The 20,874-nt window shown below is 43.7% G+C and overlaps 1 protein-coding gene and 1 long non-coding RNA gene across 2 annotated transcripts in view; one reads left to right on the top strand and one right to left on the bottom strand.

Moving 5' to 3' along the window:
- LOC117533591 (junction plakoglobin-like) overlaps nucleotides 1-20,874 on the top strand; it is a 133,442-nt gene that overhangs the window by 32,862 nt on the left and 79,706 nt on the right. The window contains exons 5-7 of the mRNA XM_034197416.1: nucleotides 18,770-18,971; nucleotides 19,351-19,495; nucleotides 19,581-19,684. Coding sequence (XP_034053307.1) covers nucleotides 18,770-18,971; nucleotides 19,351-19,495; nucleotides 19,581-19,684 — 451 coding nt within the window. The remainder of the gene's footprint in view (nucleotides 1-18,769; nucleotides 18,972-19,350; nucleotides 19,496-19,580; nucleotides 19,685-20,874) is intronic.
- On the bottom strand, nucleotides 1,678-5,665 carry LOC117533593. The gene is made up of 5 exons (XR_004567082.1): nucleotides 5,534-5,665; nucleotides 3,292-3,358; nucleotides 3,044-3,201; nucleotides 2,874-2,964; nucleotides 1,678-2,300 (listed from the first exon to the last, which is right to left on the bottom strand). It is a non-coding gene; the product is annotated as an uncharacterized LOC117533593 (long non-coding RNA).

Here is a 20,874-nt window from a genome sequence, read left to right as displayed (position 1 = left end):
GAATAGAACTTAGTTAGATCACTTTACATTTCTGCAAATTAATTTGTAATCACACACGTCTCCCCGTCCCGAAAATGATACATAAAATAAAAAGAGGAAACCATTTTCAAGTTCAGTTTTCGACGTTTTATTTAAAATGACTGACATAACAGACACCATACTGTAGGCCTATCTGCTGCGGAAACCAGGACGAGCTATTTCGGGATCTGTTTTTCGGGGGCTCTCTCATTTACCCGGCTCCTGATTAGGACACATCCTGGGGATTGTGTTTACAAACATTGACCAGACCGTTCACCAGCCCCCACCCCCCATGTTGCCCATGCTGTCCTGTGTTGCGAACTCTTTGTTTAAAACGAATTGGCCATCGGAATGTGTGGAGGAATTCTCCCAAGGGTCACATTCCACAGCTCTCCTCCCACCCCCCCCAAACAAAGTCTTGGCTTTCAGAATATGAAACTTTTATTTTCAAAATCACACGATAAATACATTGTTGAAGCTTGTAAAGGGAAGATGACAGCTCTCACTCACCACCCTGCACTTCCACAGCGCCGTCCCCTCTCCCTCCGGATGAAATTATGAATGTAAGGCATAGTAATCATAGATAACACGGCAGGGTCCGTTACAGTTTGTTTTAATCTGATTTCAAATAAAAAAAGTCTTGGCTTTCAGAATATTAAACTTGTTTCGGCAAATTCAGATGATAAATACAACTTTGAAGCTTGTAACGGCATAAATACAAGCGGATAACTGAGTAACTTGACGTCACAGCAGGCATAACAACAGCAGGTGTTTCTCGTGAGTGTTTTCCCCGGGAAACAAACACAATACACACACAAACGCAAAATGACACAAACACACACAGGTACACACACAGGTACACACACAGCACACACACACACACACACACACACTCGTGAGCTTCCCCCAGAACAGTAATCCAAACGGAAATATCTTCCCTCCATACTATTTTGATCATTTGCTCCGCTAATCAATCAGATCGATGGATTCCAGAGATGTTTCTCAAAAATGATGTAACAGTCAGTGGGCACCACTTAACAGCCAATCAGAATGAGAATATGTTTCACATGTGACTTGTTCAAATTGTGAGTGATTGAGTGACAGATGAAGGTTGTTTAGGAGAAAATGTCGGAGAAGAAAAAGTTTGAGAGTGGCGCTCGGAAAAGGAAATTGTTGAGGGAAAAGGAGTTTTATTTTTATCGCTCATCTTATTTTTGATTTTATTAATCTGCATTGTAAAAACCAACCTATAAGATCTACTCAATAAAATGGGGGTTAACAATTTGCACACACTTCTTTTGAGTAGATTTTACCCAATGTTTTTGGGTAAAGGTTACTAATATTTAATATATAAGACTTACTTTAAGAAATTAAGTAAAATCTAACTCAATTACTTAATAAAACATATTATGTATAAATGAGTAATATTTACTCTCAATCATAGGCAGCTGGGTAAAGGTTACTAATATTTAATATATAAGACTTACTTTAAGAAATTAAGTAAAATCTAACTCAATTACTTAAAACGTATTACTTATAAATGAGTAATATTTACTCCTAATCGTAGGCAGCTATTTACTTAATAATTGATCCATATTACACATTCATATTACTTTATTAGTAAGGTTACCAGTAACAATATATTGCCACACAAGATTGTATTGATCATGTTTTTTTTATTGACCAAATGTATAAGTGCAATATGGCCATACATTGAGATTATTTAAACAGTTAAGTGCATTTCAATTGTTAACACTGAGCAGAATCTTCAAAATAGTCATACAATCACATTGTTTTAACAGTAAAGTGCATGGAAATTGTAAGCATTTTTAACATAATCTTCCAAGTGCAATTTACTCAACTATTAAAACCTTTGAGTGCCAGTAAACAGTCCACTTTTAACAGAAAAAGGTTTCTCCACATCCATTACATTCCACATCACATTATTTTGTGTTTGTGTCACTCGGCACTAAAACAAGTCAACATCCACTTGAGAAGAAATTGTTTATTTGCGGCTCTGGACCTTTTTGAGCAGCTTGGTTCCATCAAGCTCCAAAAACTGTTTTTAGAATACCTCAAATGTGTATTTGAGCTTGTTGGGGTATTCCAGGTTGAGGGTGTAGAGATGAATCCCATCAACAATGCGAATGCCTTTGTTTGGTTTCCGCACAAAACTCTGTCTTATGACAATAGACATATCTGCTGGTCCCCTGTCCCCTGTCCCTGGCATCATGGATCACAAACACCTTCATAGTTTGGTCCACGACGTTGTCAGGCTCGTCCTCCATGTTGAAAAGAAAGAAAGAAAAGCATATTCACTTTAAATTAGGCATATTAACAATAAGCTATTATACAATATAGGCTTTGTGGTCTAGCATTAAGCCTAATCAATAAAACCAGGGATTGACTTTTTTTTTTAAAATGATTTGTAAAAATGTGTGGCAGCGATTAAAAATAAAACAAGATTTCTAATTTATATAAAACATGTCAGGCCCAGTCAAATTGCCCATCGATCTAATCAATGACATTAAATTGATTCTTTCCCATGAACATAACTTTTCAGTGCATGATTTTATTTATCTTATTTCACTTTAACACCAAAAGAAGGTTTTTGTTTTTAGGTAGTTGTATATGTTAAGTAGCAAGCACATCAGTACATTATCCCTAAATCATGTTCCTGTGAATGCTAAACCATTTATAAAAACAATAAGATGTTTACAGATTTACAGCAATAAATTGCATATTTATTTGTTAGGTGTCAGAGTGGTTAATCACAGAAATTAAACCATGGTATCAGAGCGACCTCCGAAATAACTCCGTTAAAATCTTGAAGTGATCAGTCTTTAATGACATACCTGGCTGTCTTGAAAAAGGTCTTCTTGGCGTTCCCCAAGGTCTTGAATCAGGCACCTGGCCACTGTATCTCTTTTTTCCAATACTCTGGGCCTGTGAGGAAATGCATTTTAGTGACAAGACTTATTTCTGCATTTTCATATTCTTGAATGAAACATTTAAATAAATGTACCTCATCAATTGTGCTCAGAAGAGGGCGCATCCTGGAGCCAGCATCTCCTCCTTTGGCACGCATCAGCTGGAGCGAGTGGTGTTAGTGTACCCATCCAGTTTCAGCATCAAAGTCTCTTCCAGTGAAAGAGTTGTTATGTGTCGGAACTCCTCCTTGATCTAATAAAGAGCATAGGGGACAACACTCATTACTCACAACTCTGACAACAGTGAGTTGAAATGGAAAAAAAATAAATGTAATGTTCTCACCTGAGCCTCATTGAATAAACCAGACACGTGGGCTGAGGGTCACCACCTCCACTCCACTACGAATTGTCTGCAGGATTTAAAATGTATAGGACTTAGGTGCCGTCTCTGAGGATGTTACACTTATATTCACATTTCTTACACTGAACATTACCAACAAAATAACACAATTAAACATTTATATGTAGAAAAATCCTAAAATATATAACAATGAGCTTTGGCTCTGCTCCGTGGTAATCTATCCAGTCCTCACGATAATATACAGTAAGCGTAATGTAAACATAAGTCTATAGGCTATTGCTACAGCTATACCTCAAAAAAGACAAATTAATCATAAATCATTATTACTGTGGCTTGGCAGAATATACGATGGTTATTTTTCACTAAGAGATAGTCGCAAGATAGTTGTCTCAGTATTTATCGTTTCATGCACGCTCATATGAATACAGACACACGAGGAAACTGACGGCCGACGTTAGATAGACTAACGGCCCTTACACACGGCGGCGTGCGTTACCGCTTGGCGATGGGCGTGTCTGAAGCTTGGGGATTTTTTACGAACAACGCGACCAACAACCAATCACATGAATGTCCCGCCCCGGACATACAAAGCAAAGCATTCATGCTACATCGATGCTGGCTAAATATACTGTCTATGCTTGCTAGCTGTCCATTCAAACGAAGTACACTGGATATAAACTCCCCAAACAGGCGAACACCTACCAGTTTCACCCACTGTCTCTGCCACCTCCCCCCATGCCTGGCTCCTCCGGTTTGTATCCCTGTATGTAAAGAGGGACTGGTCATATAGTACCGCCACGATCTTTTTCTCCTCCATTTTTTGACATATGGGAAATAACTGCGGTCTGGCTCTCCCAACATACACGCGGTTTGATTGGCTAGCGCTTGGAATGTCAGATTTGCATACGCGGGATTTGATTGGCTTACGCCTCCGTCGAGGCGGCAAAAGTAGAACATTGCTCTACTTTTGCAGCGAGCACTGCGAGAGAAGCTACGCTTTGCTCCCACAATGCAGTTCGGCGAATCGTGACGTCACCCCATTGAAAGTGAATGGGCAGAAGCGTTGAGGCGGCAACGCACGCCGCCGTGTGTAGGCTCCGTTACGGCCCCTACACACGGCGGCGTGCGTTGCCGCTTCAAGCGCTAGCCAATCAAACCGCGTGTATGTTGGGAGAGCCAGACCGCAGTTATTTCCCATATGTCAAAAAATGGAGGAGAAAAAGATCGTGGCGGTACTATATGACCAGTCCCTCTTTACATACATGGATACAAACCGGAGGAGCCAGGCATGGGGGGAGGTGGCAGAGACAGTGGGTGACACTGGTAGGTTTTCGCCTTTTTGGGGAGTTTATATCCAGTGTACTTCGTTTGAATGGACAGCTAGCAAGCATAGACAGTATATTTAGCCAGCATGGATGTAGCATGAATGCTTTGCTTTGTATGTCCGGGGCGGGACATTCATGTGATTGGTTGTTGGTCGCGTTGTTCGTAAAAAATCCCCAAGCTTCAGACACGCCCACCGCCAAGCGGTAACGCACGCCGCCGTGTGTAGGGGCCGTAAGAGAGATGCTACAGGCTAGCTTCAACTTAGTTAGCCTTGTGCATCATTTGAATGTGTCCCCCGCAAACCGTTACTGTACTCAATACTACTCAACCGGGTCAGAGTTCGTCATTTTACTTGAACTGACATGTTATTTAATAAACGGCTACTGATTTTTGTAGTGTGCATCACCATTGGATACTGTGTGGAAAATAACATTGGACAAACACACCTTATATAGAGGACGACCAACTTCAAAGGTTGATTTAAACGAATGCCGCCTTCCGCGCGCTGTTCTTGTTAGTACTTAGCTAGCAAACAATAGCCTTCTCTGCTAAGCATGCACGATGCTAACGTGAAACACAACTTGGCTGGTTAACTTACATTAATATACAACTGTCGCCGTGACGCTTAACTCATTTCAGACGGCATGCCGTCAACATGCACATTATTGCTGTAATAACAATTATTAACAATATGGAGCTAAACATCATAGTGCTTTACTCTTAGCTCCTATGTTAGCTACAGCTATCTAGCATCAGTGACCGACTTCCAGTGAGTAATAGATGAGAACAAACTTACATTCCTTGTCTAACAGTGAAGCAAGCAGACAACAAGTCTTGTGATGAACCTCAAAAAACGTGAACATTTATATGTAGGACATGATAGACAGTAATATCTTACCTTCCAACATTTCCACACACCAGGAGGAGGGAGGCGCGAAAGAGAACCGTTCCTCTGGCCTGCAGCCAAGAATCACCGCAGACGCATGCGCAAAGGGGCAGTGTGGGCCTAATGTCTTCAAGTAGATTTTACACAGATTGTTTGTGTTTCAGTTGGTACTGTCAGAAATTAGGTAGTGTAGGTAGAATTTACCCATTCAAATATACTAACAATGCTCACTTATATACCTTGAGTACAATTTAAATGATTTGCTTGGATAATATATACTACCCTCCAAAATCCTTTTTTATAGTGTGTGTTAGGGGTGTAACGGTTCACAGAAGTCACGGTTCGGTTCGTACCTCGGTTTGGAGGTCACGGTTCGGTACGGTTCGGTACAACAAGAAAAAGCAAAAAAAAGTCCCAAATGCATAACTCCAGGTTTGTTGTTATTTATGATTGAACAGTAGTGCAAGTTTCAGTTTAAAAATAAATAACTCTTTTTTGAATAATGAACTGTATTAAACAGTTAAAAACAAACCGTACACTCAGATGGCCCTATTATCTATAATGGCTGATGTCAAACAAAAAGGTTCAATAAGCTGTAAAACTAAAAATAATGTCTTGAAAATATGACATCATAAATAATGAGAAAGTGTTTCAAGAGCGCAAAGTCGTTGAAAAACATATGCCAAAAGCTTCCGTTATTTATTTTGGTCTCACGGCTTTCACCTCTCTTGGCTTCTTAAAAACAGCGGGGATCAGCTGTTGAACTGCTGTTGTCTTTCGCCGGGCTCCGGTGATTGGCAAATCTGGGTGATGCCTTCTGATATGATTTAGCATGTTTGGCTTGTGTTACCATTAGCATACCGCACCACTGTAGAACAACGGCGACACACCGTCCTCGTCCGATCCACCACTCGTACACTCCATCGTTATTGTAGTCCACAGGGAACCCGAAATGTTCCCACACAGCTGATTTAAAAGAAGCAGGTGGGTTCTAGCTCCTGTGTTATCTGAAATCGCCATACTAACTTTTCTTCTTCTTGTATTTTGTACGTTTTGTTGTTGTGTTTCTTCTTGTTCTTCATTTGTTGTTTAAGGGCGGCTGGCAAACAGCTTTTAGGCGCAATACCGCCCCCTGGATTATATATAGTGTAGTGGATACTGCCCTGAATGACACTTTTTTCCCACTAATAAAAAAAAGGCGTATTCGTCGTGTGACTGCGTGTGCCGAACCGTGACGTCCGAACCGTGACGGTACGGGACGAATACGGATACCGTTACACCCCTAGTGTGTGTGAATCTGTGCTGTCCTGTTTTTCACTCTCACCCTGTTGCTGTTTGAACTACTGAATTTCCCCACGGGATTAATAAAGGTCCATCTTATCTTATCTTAATGTATAAGTTGATTTACTTCAATCTACTGTACTGTGTAAAAACACCCCAACAATATTACAAGAAATATACTGCATAAAGCAAACTATATACTTTATTTGATCTAAAATATTGATGTTTTTTCATTATAGTAGCTTGTGAAAACCATACAGTAACAAATAAGTGATTAAATGCTACAGTATTCAGCAAACACAACTGCAGAGCTGCAAACATTGCAAACAGTTGTCTTTGTGTATTTTGTGAATGAAGCGCCATCTCATGGTTACATCCTGTAATTGAACGAATGGGGAAATTGGGCAACGCCCTCTAGCAATTTGGCAACACCCCCAGCCACTGGCATCCGCTGGGCTTTTGACTGGGACACACCCATCTGAGTCTGATCTGGAGTGCTCCATCTGTAGAAGAAAAATGAGCTACCTGGCAGATTGAATGCACTCTTAATTTCTTGAAAGGAGCATAAGCCCCTGTTATCATAAATGTCACTCAAGTGGTGAATACTGCTGTTGCTCCAATGAGAGGATAAGACAGGTCTCCCACCAATTAGCAGACCTTTATTATCAAATATAGGAGAAAGTGTGTGCCACTTGAGGGAATCTTACATTGTGATTCAGCTGTGCGCCATATCTTGATGAGATGTGAAACTATAGGGCCAAAGCGTAGTTGACATTGTTAAATTGGCAAAAAGGATATCCTGCAGGTTCCAAGGTTGTACGATATTTTCCTCTATATTACACCAGGAAACGGAAGCATTAGGGTTATGCCACACCAGTAACGGACGAAGCACAAATGACCACAAATACAATTTAAAATTAGGCACTGCCAGACCACCATAGTGGATCATTTTAGTCGCAGACGCTTTGAATTCCAGATAAAGCGCGAAATAAAAGAGTGGATTTTTTTCCAATAGTCAACCGGGGGTGAGAGGGGGATCATTGAGATGACAAAATTAATCCTGGGTAAAATGTTCATTTTGACTAGAGATATTCGGGCCCGAAGAGAGTTCGGAAGGCTAGTCCATCTTTCCAAATGGACTTTCCAAAAACCTTAATCCTGTTCCATGCTTCTGAGTAATTATATGTTACAATGTGATTTAAAGATGGGAACATTTCTATCCCAAGATATTTAAAGTGCTAGACAACTGGGACATTGGGTGGAAATTGAAGCATTTTAGCTGGCTCATTAAGGGTAAGAGGGCGGATTAAGACCAATTAATCCTAAAGCCAGAGAGACAACCAAACTCCTCACAAATAGATAACATAGATTGAGTCGGTTTCTCCATGAAAACCAGAATATCATCTGCGTATAGCGCCACCTGATGGTGAGTGTCACAAACAGAAATCGGATGTATACTAGGGGATTGGCGTATCATTTGGGCTAGAGGTTCAAGGGAGAGTGCAAAAAGTGCTGGGCTCAGTAGACATCCCTGATGGGAAGATCTAGAAACAGGGAATAACGGGGAGGATAATTGCCCAGTGAGCACCAGAGTTGAGGGATTAGAGTACAGCACCTTAACCATATGTATAAAGCCATTACCAAAACCCATTTTCTCCAGCACAGACCACAGGAAGGACCACTCTAGTCTGTCAAAGGCTTTCATTGCATCAAGAGACAGCACTGCTGCCGGGTCTTTTTTGTCTACTGAAGCATCTATATGGAGAAGACGTCTAACATTTTCAGCAGCTAGCCTTGACTTTATAAACCCTGTCTGATCACAGTTAATTAAGGTTGGCATATAGTCCTGAATGCGCCTGGCAAGCACTTTTGCAAATATCTTTAGATCTGAATTTAATAAACTTAGTGGCCTGTAACTAGCACAATCTGTCGGGTCCTTATCCTTCTTTAAGAGCAAGGAAATCAGGGCTATGTTAACGTCCCTCGAAAAACTGCCTTTATCTATCGAATACATTATATCCAAAAGTAGTGGACCCAGTTTATCCCAAAATGCTACATAACAGTTGGGAGGTATCCCATCTAAACCTGGTGATTTGTTTTGTTGCATGTTGCGTACTGCATCTTTTAATTCCTCTAAGGAAATGGGATCATCAAGATGGGTGGAATCAGTCACTGCAAGCTGTGGTAAGTCTAGCTGACCGAGAAAGGCGTCACATCTATTCTTGTCCAACTGAACCTCTAACTTATATAAATTGGAATAAAAGGTTTGAAAAGTCTCATTTATTTGCTTTGGCTCAGTTGTGACATTACCATTTAAAGATTTAATGGAGGGAATATCTGCAAAGTGCTCACTAGACCTGATTTTTGAAGCCAAGAGGTGACTGGGCCGAGACCCGTGGGAGTAATAGCGCTGCCTAACCCTATGTATTAGAAATTCTGATCGTTGTTTCAAGATATCATTTATTTCCTTTTTGACAAGTTTACGTTTAGATGCCGTTTGTTTAGAGTAGATTATTCTGCAAAATGGAGTCAAGACTAGCAAATTCTGCATCCAAAGCCTCTAATCTGGCAGATCTTTCCTTACATACATTTGAAGATAATAATATGGTGTTGCTTCTTATAAAGCCTTTGACTGCATCCCATAATATTCTTGGGTCCTCAACTGAACCTATCAGTTAAGTCAAGTCAAGAAATTCTTCCAATTGTGTCTGGCTGAGAAAAATGAATAATCTTTAACCTGTGGGTTAAAAGCTCGCCACATGTCCACTAGTCCCAAACTCCCAGCCCAAGACTGCAGCGCGGCAGTAGCCGACTCCTGATCTCTAGAGGCTGTTAAAATTGACCGTTCCATACTGCGTTCATGTCCGCTCCCACCATGATAGCATACTCGGTTAATTCTAGCATTTTTTGAGTTACGGTATCATAAAAATCCTTATCAAATGTATTTGGGGCATAGGCAGAGATAAGAGCCACCTTTCTCCCATACACTTCCACCCTGGCAATCGTTGTCCTCCCTGTAGTGTCTGTTCACATGTCCAGCACCTTAACGTTCAAATTACGTCTAGATACAAAGGCTACTCCTTTGGTTTTGGAGTTAGCTGAAGAGGATGCAATAGTGTGATATCATTTATTATCAATACGGCCGGAATCTTTACTCAGCAGGTGCGTCTCTTGTAGGAAAGCCAGATTAATTTTACGGCGATGTAACATAGTCAAAACACTAGCTCGCTTGTGAGGTGCATTCAACACATCACAGTTCCACACAAGAATAGATAAATCACCCATTGGGCTGCACTGCTCTGGAAGATGTTAACAATAAACTGAGTGGAACGTCAGATGATAAACAACCATATTTACTAAACCTGTAAAATAAAATGAAGTCCCTCCTCATATAAGCAATCCGAGAACATGTAAGCGTTTCCCATACCTGGACAAAGACAAAAACAAGACAATCCCGCAAACATTTCCCCGGTAACAAAAACAAGATGATAAAGAAAAATAAATATTAAAGACGATACTTAAAATAACTAAACAGTACATTAAACGGATATTCCTAAATTGATCCGTGATCTGATTGGATATGGGGCTGCAAAAGGATACCTACCCTTCAACCCAGTACTTAAAGCTTACTAAACCGTTGTTAACAGACTAAATTAAATAACCTAAGGCGACAATGAGCTTAGGTATTAGAAGAAATGAGAGCAAAAAACATAAATAGGTAACATCATAGCATACACTGTTACGATAACCAATGCACATCTTACCGGCCATTGTCCATTCACATCCGACATGCAGCGGATCCGCCGTGATATAGATCAAAAGAAAAAGCAAAGAAGCCGGCTGTGTTTGTATTAAAGTCCAGAGTCTATTACGTGGTGTGGGATCCAAAAATCAAGCAGTAGGCTTGCAAGTTAGTCTGATCAGCCAAACAATGATAAACAACTCAGATGAGTCCAGCGTCAGACAGAAACAGATAAAAAGAAGCCTGCAGAAATAATCCAAAACTATGTAAGAGATCCCAGTCCACGAAAAGCAGTGTGCATTTAGTCCAAAACAGCGGCGCTATATAGTCCAACAAGTTCCAAAAGACCGCTATTCGCCGTCAGACGAGCGCCCAGGTCCCGGGTCCCCGTCCCCGCCGGTTGGTGCATCCTGCACTCCTGGTAGGGAGACGATGAAGTCTTCGGCATGTCCCGGGGAATGAAATGTATTAACTTGACCAGCTCCCTTAACCTTCAGTGTAGCGGGGTAAAGGAGGAAAAATTCCACCCCTTTGGCACGGGCGGTATCCATTGCCCGGGAGAAAGCCTGACGACGTTTAACAGTGTTGCTGCTGTAGTCAGGGGAGAAGCGAATCCTCCGTCCATCAATCGTGAGCGGGGCTTTCTTTGCGGCACGGAGTATGTCTTGGCGGGTGGTATAGCGGAGAACGTTGAAAATCAAAGTGCGGGTAGCGCCCACCTGCTTCTTCCTGTCGTTGCTGCAGATACGATGAGCTCGCATTAACTCGCCCTTTAGATTACTTAAGGAGGGGAACCACTTTGGAAGCGAGTGTGTCAGAAATGGTATGGCGTTAGACCCTTCAAGTCCTTCTGCTAGCCCAGTTATAGGACGTTGCATCTTCTGCTCCGGTCCTCCATGTCCGCTAGCTTGAGTTGCATCATGTCCAGCATAGCCTCGTGGGTGGCAAGCATACCCACATTTTTCATGTCTATATAAAACAGGAAGTTACGTTAAGACATGTATACAATTTATTACAATGAAAGTAACAAAAACAATGCCATCTCCTTTTCAGGTTCAAAGAACATAATTGGGTTATTTACATAAACTATTCATATTGCAAATACATTTTTTAACCAGGAAGGGAAGACGGACATGGATATAACCCATGTGATTTGCAATATCGCAATATACCGTATCGCAATATTTAGCATATCGTAGAATCGCAATACTATCTTATCATGGCTTAAGTATCGCGACAGTATCGTATCGTGGGGAGCTTGGTGATGCCCACCCCTATTTTTTAGCATTCACAAGACAAGAAAGGCGCACATTTATTAATCTTTGTTGACATCTACATTATGATCAGGGAAACAATGTGTTGATTCAGTTGTGTTCCAATGATCCATGCGTGAAACTGCATATAATAGCAGGTGGTTGTATGTGTGGATAAGGTGCCAGCCATCAAAGAGACATCTGAGACCTCTAGAGTTATATTTCCTTCGTCTCTATCTATACTTTCCTGTAACAACGTAAATGTCCCCTTTGTGGGACGAATAAAGGAATTCTGATTCTGATATAGGACTGTGATAAGTTTTGCAGCTCCCTCGTCATAACGCTTGAATGTGGACCTTATGACACTACAGATGTAGCACTCTAGAAAGGACTCCAGCCAACAGCTTCCTGCCAAAGACCCAACGGATCCCAGCGGCTGGGAATGTTAAGCCCTCCCACTATTTTCCAAGAGGGCGTTGTCAGATTTTCAATTTCAGGATTTAACCATTAGATGGCGCTTCATTCACAAATACAGAAAGACAAGTTTCATGGACTTTCAGTACTTCAGTTGTGTTTTGGTGAAGAGCATTTGAACACATATGTGTTATGGTTTTCACAGGCTATTGCAGTATAACAAAGAAACATCAATATTTTAGATCAAATACAGTATATCTAATCTTGTAATTCAATAATATATAGTCTTTATATATTAAATAATCATAATAATAATGTAAATGTTTACACTTCTTTATTTGTTATGCTCATACTTTTACCTTTACAATAGTTTGCTTTAATATGCAGTATATTTTTTGTAATGTTTTGTTGGTGTTTGCTTCCTCCTGCTCCCTTTCGGGCACATACTGTATGATTTATTAATATGAAGATATTATTAAGATAAGATAAGATGTTCTAAATCGAGAGCCGGGCTGCATTTCCTCCCGTTCGTTTTTGGAGCCGGCGGGCCTCCTGGTGTTTTTTGTACAGTAGTTGTGGACTAACCAACATTATTTTGTTAAATAAAAACATGGTGATGTTTTGTAAATGATTACATGTCTCTTATTTAGCACAGAGTATGATCCTATCCGTGACATATGGATCTTAACAAAGATCCGCTATACAGTAGTAGCAGACATAAATCTACCGTACTGTATCAGAGTTTATTTCACATGAGCTCCAGTGTGGAACCCCACTGTACCCCCTGGTGGATCAATGATCCATTGCAGCTGGCTTCATTATAATTACATTTATTTATCAAGGGGGCGGTCTCAAGTCACGCTGGAGGTTTTCCTTTGAGCGAGGGCAGACCCCGTGCCGGCCACGGCCCTCGCGTTTCAAACTGTCTGAAATGAGGTGCTACATCTGCAGATGAAAGTTTAGGGCAGGGGTACTCAAACTTTTTTGTTAAAGGTCCACTTGTGAATTTTATACAAGGTCAATGGTCCGGATCATTGCCAGTAAAGTCCCCCCCCCTCTCCCCCCCCCCCCGGAGCGGAGCAATGAAACTGAAGAAGCAGTTTTGGCGTGCTATGCATGGGGCCCCTTTGAGGGGGTTTCCCAACATGTCGTTGCAGTAAATTAAAGGGTGTTTCATGTTGTCGTTGCTGTGGACCTTCTTCATCTTTTTTTATGTTTTTTATTTTGAAATTGTTACGTTTATTCTGGTTTGTTTTGTGTTTGTATCTTTTATTTTAAATTAATTTACTTATTTTATGTTTTGTGAGCTGAGCTGTGTGATTTTATATTTTAAGTATCTCTCTGTACAGCACTTTGGTCTGGAGGTTTTAAAGTGCTATATAAATAAAGTTGGATTGGATTGAATTAGATTAATCTACCTTATTTGGGGGCCCCCTTCTGGTCCAAGCACTTGCCTGTTGGTAAACGGCGCCCCTCTACACACACACACACATTCAATACATACATACAGTATGATGGCTTGAACTAGTGGGAGAAATGGCACTGTTTGTCTGTAGCCAATGCCAATACCTCTGCAAACATGGCATTAGAAGCATTATAAAGTCGCAGTTAACTTGCGGTCTGCAATGCGTGTCACGCTCGCGCACAAAAGTAAATATATGCACGTTCATTCTCACAACGCATCAGACATTAAAGGGGACCTATCATGCTAAATGAACTTTGTGATGTCTTTTACACATAAATATGTGTCCCCGGTGCGTCAGGGAACTCACGCAGTGTCAGAAAATAAAACCCTCTCTCTTTTCCTCCGTACCCAAATCTTTTAAAAACAGAGGTACAACGAGTGGATACAGATTTGCCGCCGATCTGACGTCAAACCGGCGGCGGACCCACAGAAAATTGCTATCAGAAACAATGCCTGATGTGTTTTGGACGTAATCTCGTCTTTGTTTACATTAGCAAGCCTCGCTAACACTCAGAGCTAACCTGTACTGGAGAGCACATGTGTTTTTTTGTTTGTAGCCTTTATTTAACCAGGTGAAAGCCCCTTGAGATCAAAAGATCTCTTTTTCAAGGGTGACCTGCAGGACATTAGTTACACATCCATCCATCCATCCATCTTCTCCCGCTTATCCGTGGTCGGGTCGCGGGGGTAGCAGTTCCAGCAGAGAGCCCCAAACTTTATTTTCCCTGGCGACATCAACCAGCTCTGACTAGCGGATCACAAGGCGCTCCCAGGCCAGCAAAGAGATATAATCCCTCCACCTGGTCCTAGGTCTACCCCTTGGTCTCTTCCAAGCTGGACGTGCCTGGAACACCTCCCTAGGGAGGCACCCAGGTGGCATCCTAACTAGGTGCCCGAACCACCTCAACTGGCTCCTTTCGACGCGAAGGAGGAGCGGCTCAACTCCGAGTCCCTCCCTGATGACCGAACTTCTCACCTTATCCCTAAGGGAGACACCAGCCACCCTGCGGAGAAAACCCATCTCGGCCGCTTGTATCCGCGATCTCGTTCTTTCGGTCATGACCCATCCTTCATGACCATAGGGGAGGGTAGGAACGAAAATGGCCCGGTAGACAGAGAGCTTTGCCTTCTGGCTCAGCTCCCTTTTCGTCACAACGGTGCGGTAAAGGGACTGCAGTACCGCTCCCGCTGCTCCGATTCTCCGGCCCATCTCACGCTCCATTGTTCCCTCACTCGAGAACAAGACCCCGAGATACTTGAACTCCTTCACTTGGGGTAAGGACTCATTCCCTACTTGAAGTGGACAGTCCATCGGTTTCCTGCTGAGAACCATGGCCTCAGATTTGGAGGTGCTGATCCTCATCCCAGCCACTTCACACTCGCTTGCGAACCGATCCAGTGAGTGCTGAAGGTCGCAGACCGATGAAGCCATTAGAACCACATCATCTGCAAAAAGCAGTGGTGCAATCCTTAGTCCACCGAACTGCAGACCCCCTCCCCCACGACTACGCCTCGAAATCCGATCCATGTATATTACAAACAGGATTGGTGACAAAGCGCAGCCCTGGCGGAGGCCAACCCTCACCGGAAATGGGTCCGACTTACTGCCGAGGACCCGGACACAGCTCTCGCTTTGGGAGTACAGAGATTGGATGGCCCTGAGTAGAGACCCCGGGCCCTCACCCCATACTCCCGCAGCACCTCCCACAGTAACTCCCTGGGAACTCGGTCATACGCCTTCTCCAAGTCTACAAAACACATGTAGACCGGATAAGCGTACTCCCAGGCCCCCTCCAGGATCCTTGCGAGAGTAAAAAGCTGATCCGTCGTTCCACGACCAGGACGGAATCCGCATTGTTCCTCCTCAATCTGAGGTTCGACAATCGGCCTGACCCTCCTTTCGAGTACCTTAGAATAAACTTTCCCGGGGAGGCTGAGTAGTGTGATGCCTCTGTAATTGGCACACACCCTCTGATCCCCCTTTTTAAAAAGCGGAACCACCACCCCGGTCTGCCACTCCTTCGGTACTGTTTCCGACTTCCACGCAACGTTGATGAGACGTGTCAACCATGACAGTCCCTCAACACCCAGAGCCTTCAGCATTTCCGGGCGGATCTCATCCACCCCCGGGGCTTTGCCACTCTGGAGTTGTTTGACGACCTCAGTGACCTCCCCCCGGGAGATTGGTGTTGATCCCCCGTCATACTCCAGCTCTGCCTCTAACATAGAGGGCGGAGTTGTCGGGTTCAGGAGTTCCTCAAAGTGTTCCTTCCAACGCCCTAACACTCCATCAGTTGAGGTCAACAACGTCCCATCCTTACTGTACACAGCTTGGATGGTTCCCTGCTTCCCCCTCCTGAGGTGTCGGACAGTTTTCCAGAACAACTTTGGTGCCGCCCGAAAGTCCTTCTCCATGTCTTCTCCGAACTTCTCCCACACCCGCTGCTTTGCCTCGGCCACGGATGAGGCTGCTACCCTACGGGCCTGTCGGTACCTTGCAACTGCCTCGGGAGTCCCCCGGGATAACAAATCCCTGAAGGCCTCCTTCTTCAGTCGGACGACTTCCCTGACCACCGGTGTCCACCAGGAGGTTCGAGGGTTACCGCCCCTTGAGGTACCTAGGACCTTGAGACCACAGCTCCCCGCCGCGGCTTCGGCAATAGAGGCTTTGAACACCGACCACTCTGGTTCAATGTCCCCAACCTCCACAGGAATGCCCGAAAAGCTCCGCCGGAGGTGTGAGTTGAAGGCCTCCTGAACTTGGGCCTCCTCCAGACAATCCCAGTTCACCCGAACTACACGTTTGGGCTTACCAGGTCTATCCAGAGGCTTCCCCCGCCACTCGACCCAACTCACCACCAGATGGTGATCAGTTGACAACTCCGCCCCTCTCTTTACCCGAGTGTCCAAAACATACGGCCTCAGGTCCGATGATACGATAACGAAATTGATCATGGACCTTCTGCCTAGGGTGCTCTGGTACCACGTACACTAATGAGCATCCTTATGCTCGAACATGGTGTTTGTTATGGCCAATCCATGACTAGCACAGAAGTCCAGTAACAAACCACCACTCCGGTTAAGATCAGGGGGGCCGTTCCTCCCAATCACGCCCCTCCAAGTGTCTCCATCATTGCCCACATGTGCGTTGAAGTCTCCCAGCAAGATTAAAGAGTCCCCTTCAGGAGCCCCATACAGGACTCTTTCCAGGGTCTCCAAGAAGGCCGTATACTCTGAACTGCTGTTGGGTGCATAAGCACACACAACAGTCAGAGTTTTCCCCCCCATAATCCGCAGGCGTAGGGAGGCGACCCTCTCATCCACTGGGGTAAACTCCAACAACGAAGCACCTAACCGGGAACTTGTGAGTATCCCCACACCCGCCCGGCGCCTCACACCTTGAGCAACTCCGGAGAAGAATAGAGTCCAACCCCTATCCAGAAGTAAGGTTCCAGAGCCGACGCTGTGCGTAGAGGTGAGCCCAACCAGATCCAACTGGTAACGCTCCACCTCCCGCACAAGCTCCGGCTCCTTCCCCCCCAGAGAGGTGACGTTCCACGTCCCCAAAGCCAGCTTCTGTCGCCCGGGTCTGGTCCGTTGAGACCCTCCGCTTTCACTGCCACCCTTCTGGCAGCGCACCCGACCCCATCGATGTTTCCCGTAGGTGGTGGGGCCCGCGGGACGGAGAAGCGGAGGTGTTGCCCACGTTACCTTTTCGGGCTGGGCCCGGCCGGGCTCCGTGGCAAGCCCGGCCACCAGACGTTCGCGACGAGTCCTCCTTCTGGGCCTGGCTCCAGAAGGGGACCCCGGGCTTCCTCCGGGCCGGGTATCCTCACTTCTTGTGTCGTCTTTCATGAGGTCTTTTGAACACATGTAACATAAAAACAACAGAACAACAATAAAGATGACAAACAACATAATGTACAGGGTACAGTTTACAAACTCTATTTACAGAGACAGGTACCATGAGTATCAAACAGCATGTCACCCAGCTGAGTTTTAAAATGATGCAGGGGAACCAAAGTGCTCAGTTTTAAACATGTTTGCAGACTGTTCCAATTTAGTGGAGCTGCACAACTAAAAGCTTTCTTCCCTAAGACAGTCCTAGCACTTGGCACATTTAATAAAACAACATCATGAGATCTCAGGCAATATGTACTTTCAATTCGTCGAGAGATCAGAGAGCAGATATAAAAAGGTAGTTTACCCAACATGGCTTTGTAAATGAACATGTACCAATGACTGAGCCTCCGTACAGTTAGTGAAGGCAGACTTGCCTTGGCATACAGTGATGAGTAAGTGCTTTACAGTTAGTAACAAATCTCAGGGCACTGTGATGGGCGGCATCTAACTTTTCCAGGCAATGGGCAGGTGCATTCATATAGATCAAATGTTTAAAAAGCAGGAAATAAAAAAAGGAACTCACCTTGTGATAAACCTGCAAGAGAAAAAGCATTTGAGCTCCATACTGTTTCAGAAATAATCCTTGATGTGGTTTAGAACAGGATGGCGTTTTATCACAGCAGAATTTAACTTTATCTCCGGTAGAATTCTGATCGGGCATTAGCTCCGCCTCCTCTTATTTTTTTTCAAGCTAAGGACCCAAAATCTGTGTTTCTCCAACAGGGTTGCAAAAGGGGTTTGAGCAGTATGAGGCATGGCTACAACCAGTGAACTGTTTGGTATTTTGAGCAAAAAACTTCACAGACATGTTTTGTATAGGTATGGCCCTACCATATATTGTATATAGTTTGAGAAGCCCTGGTTTAGGGGATCATTAAATACATATATTACAAGTTAACCTGAGGGGAATTTGAACATCTAAACCACATGTCAGGGCAGTCCATTAACAGAGTCTGGACACAGTGTGGCCGACCGACCATATACAGTATGCATAATAAAGGGAATAGACATGCAGCACAAAAGCCAAGGGTTCAAACGGTTTTGAGGCTGGAATTTTATTTGGAATATTTTATAAACTGGTGGATGATAGAGTTCAGTAAAGGTCACAGATTGCTTAATGCTCCTTGAAATTAGTTCACTTTATGATCTCTATCTTATTTTCTCTCTTTTCCATCTGTGACGTCACGCAGCTCCCCGGTGGAGTCAGTCTTGTTCTATGCCATCACGACCCTCCACAACCTGCTGCTGCACCAGGAGGGGGCCAAGATGGCGGTGCGTCTCGCTGATGGCCTACAGAGGATGGTTCCATTACTGAAGAAGAGTAACCCCAAATTCCTGGCCATCACCACCGACTGTCTGCAGCTCTTGTCTTACGGCAACCAGGAGAGCAAGGTGAGTCCAGGAGCTGGGCTTTGGAAGGGACCCCCCCCCCCCCCCCCCCCCCCCCCCCCCACAACCACTCCCACTCCGTACAGAGTGAACTCCGTCTCTAGTCACACTCACAGCTGAATGAGGGTCCTTCTTTCAGGTGGGGGTTGTAAATACATCGGCAAGTTCTGGGACAAACTCCCCTCTCTCCGGCAGAAACAGGAAGTGTCTTAACTTTCATAAGAACAGTTTTAAATTAGCATCTCTTGGACAAAAAAGAGATGCTACACATAAATGTGGTAGACTCTCCGCAAACGGAGTGGGTAGGGGTAGGGTGTAGGGGGAGGTTTTGAATTTGGCCATTATTACAAAAATACACCTCCATCTTCCTGTTTTTGGTCAGCTGATCATCCTAGCCAATGGAGGCCCAGAGGGTCTGGTGTACATCACGAGGAACTACAACTATGAGAAGCTGCTGTGGACCACCAGCCGTGTCCTCAAAGTGCTGTCCGTCTGTCCCAGCAACAAACCAGCGATCGTGGAGGCTGGTCTGTATACATCAGTAAACATGCTTTTAAACCCTCAGTGTATGTCTGTAAACATCTGTTGTAATTAGCTTTCATCTGTGTCCAGGAGGGATGCAGGCTTTGGGCCAGCATCTCACAGGCTCCAGTCAGCGTCTGATCCAGAACTGTCTGTGGACGCTCCGCAATCTGTCTGACGCTGCCACCAAGCAGGTACTCATTCATCCTCTACAAATGCTCTATAATACTACTACTACTACTGCTACTGGGAATCAAAGGATTTGAAGGCTTTATTTGTCATATGCACAATATCTACAGCGTAGTTTTTGCAATGAAAGTCTTTAGCTCCTCTAACACTGAAAAAAACTGAACCGTTGATTTTAATTAAATGTATTGTACCTAAGTTGAAACTGTTGCACGACATAAAAGTATAATATTGCAGTAGAATGCTGCAATAGACAAAATGGTTCAACTACAAGTACTAAAACGGAATACTTCTACTGATAAATACTACTACTACTAGCTGTTTTAGTATTTATTCCATATCCTTGATATCAGATAGCAGTTTTCTCAACTAGTTGGACATATGTGACCCGCTCCATCGAAATCAGTCGGAAGTCTCAACGGCTCATTTCAAAATAAACGTGGATTTGTGTAAAAAACTATTTTTTCGGGGTTTGGGTGTTTTGTTTGATTTTAAACAAACATAGTCTTGGCTTTCAGAATATGAAACTTTTATTTCCAAACTCACACAATAAATACATTCTTTAAGCTTGTAAAGGGAAGATGACAGGCAATCTGCTCTTCCGCAGCGCCGCCCCCCCCCCTCCCTCCGGCTGACATTATGAATGTAAGGCGTATAGTAATCATAGATAACACGGCAGGGTCCGTTACAGTTTGTTTTAATCTGATTTCAAATAAACAAAGTCTTGGCTTTCAGAATATTAAACTTGTTTCGGCAAATTCAGATGATAAATACAACTTTGAAGCTTCGGCATAATTACAAGCGGAGAACGGAGTAACTTAACGTCACAGCAGGCATAACAACAGCCGGTGTTTCTCGTGAGTGCTTTCCCCCGGGAAACAAACACAATACACACAAACGCAAAATTACACAAACACACACACACGCACACGTATACACACACATACACACACACTCGCGAGTTTCCCCCAGACCAGTAATCCAAACGAAAATATCTTCCCTCCGTAGTATTTTGATCATTTGCTCCGCTAATCAATCAGATCGATGGATTCCAGAGAAGAGGAAACTTTAAAGGCCTTTTTCTCAAAATGATGACTCGGTGACAGTCATTATATAATGTGACATATTTCGCTTAATATCTGGAGTACAAAAACAATCCTGATATCATTAGAAAGCTAGGAATATCCTCTTTCCAGAA

Source organism: Gymnodraco acuticeps, unplaced genomic scaffold (genome assembly GCF_902827175.1).
Source record: "Gymnodraco acuticeps unplaced genomic scaffold, fGymAcu1.1, whole genome shotgun sequence".
Lineage (NCBI taxonomy): Eukaryota > Metazoa > Chordata > Actinopteri > Perciformes > Bathydraconidae > Gymnodraco > Gymnodraco acuticeps.
This window is presented reverse-complemented; position numbering and strand designations above follow the sequence as displayed.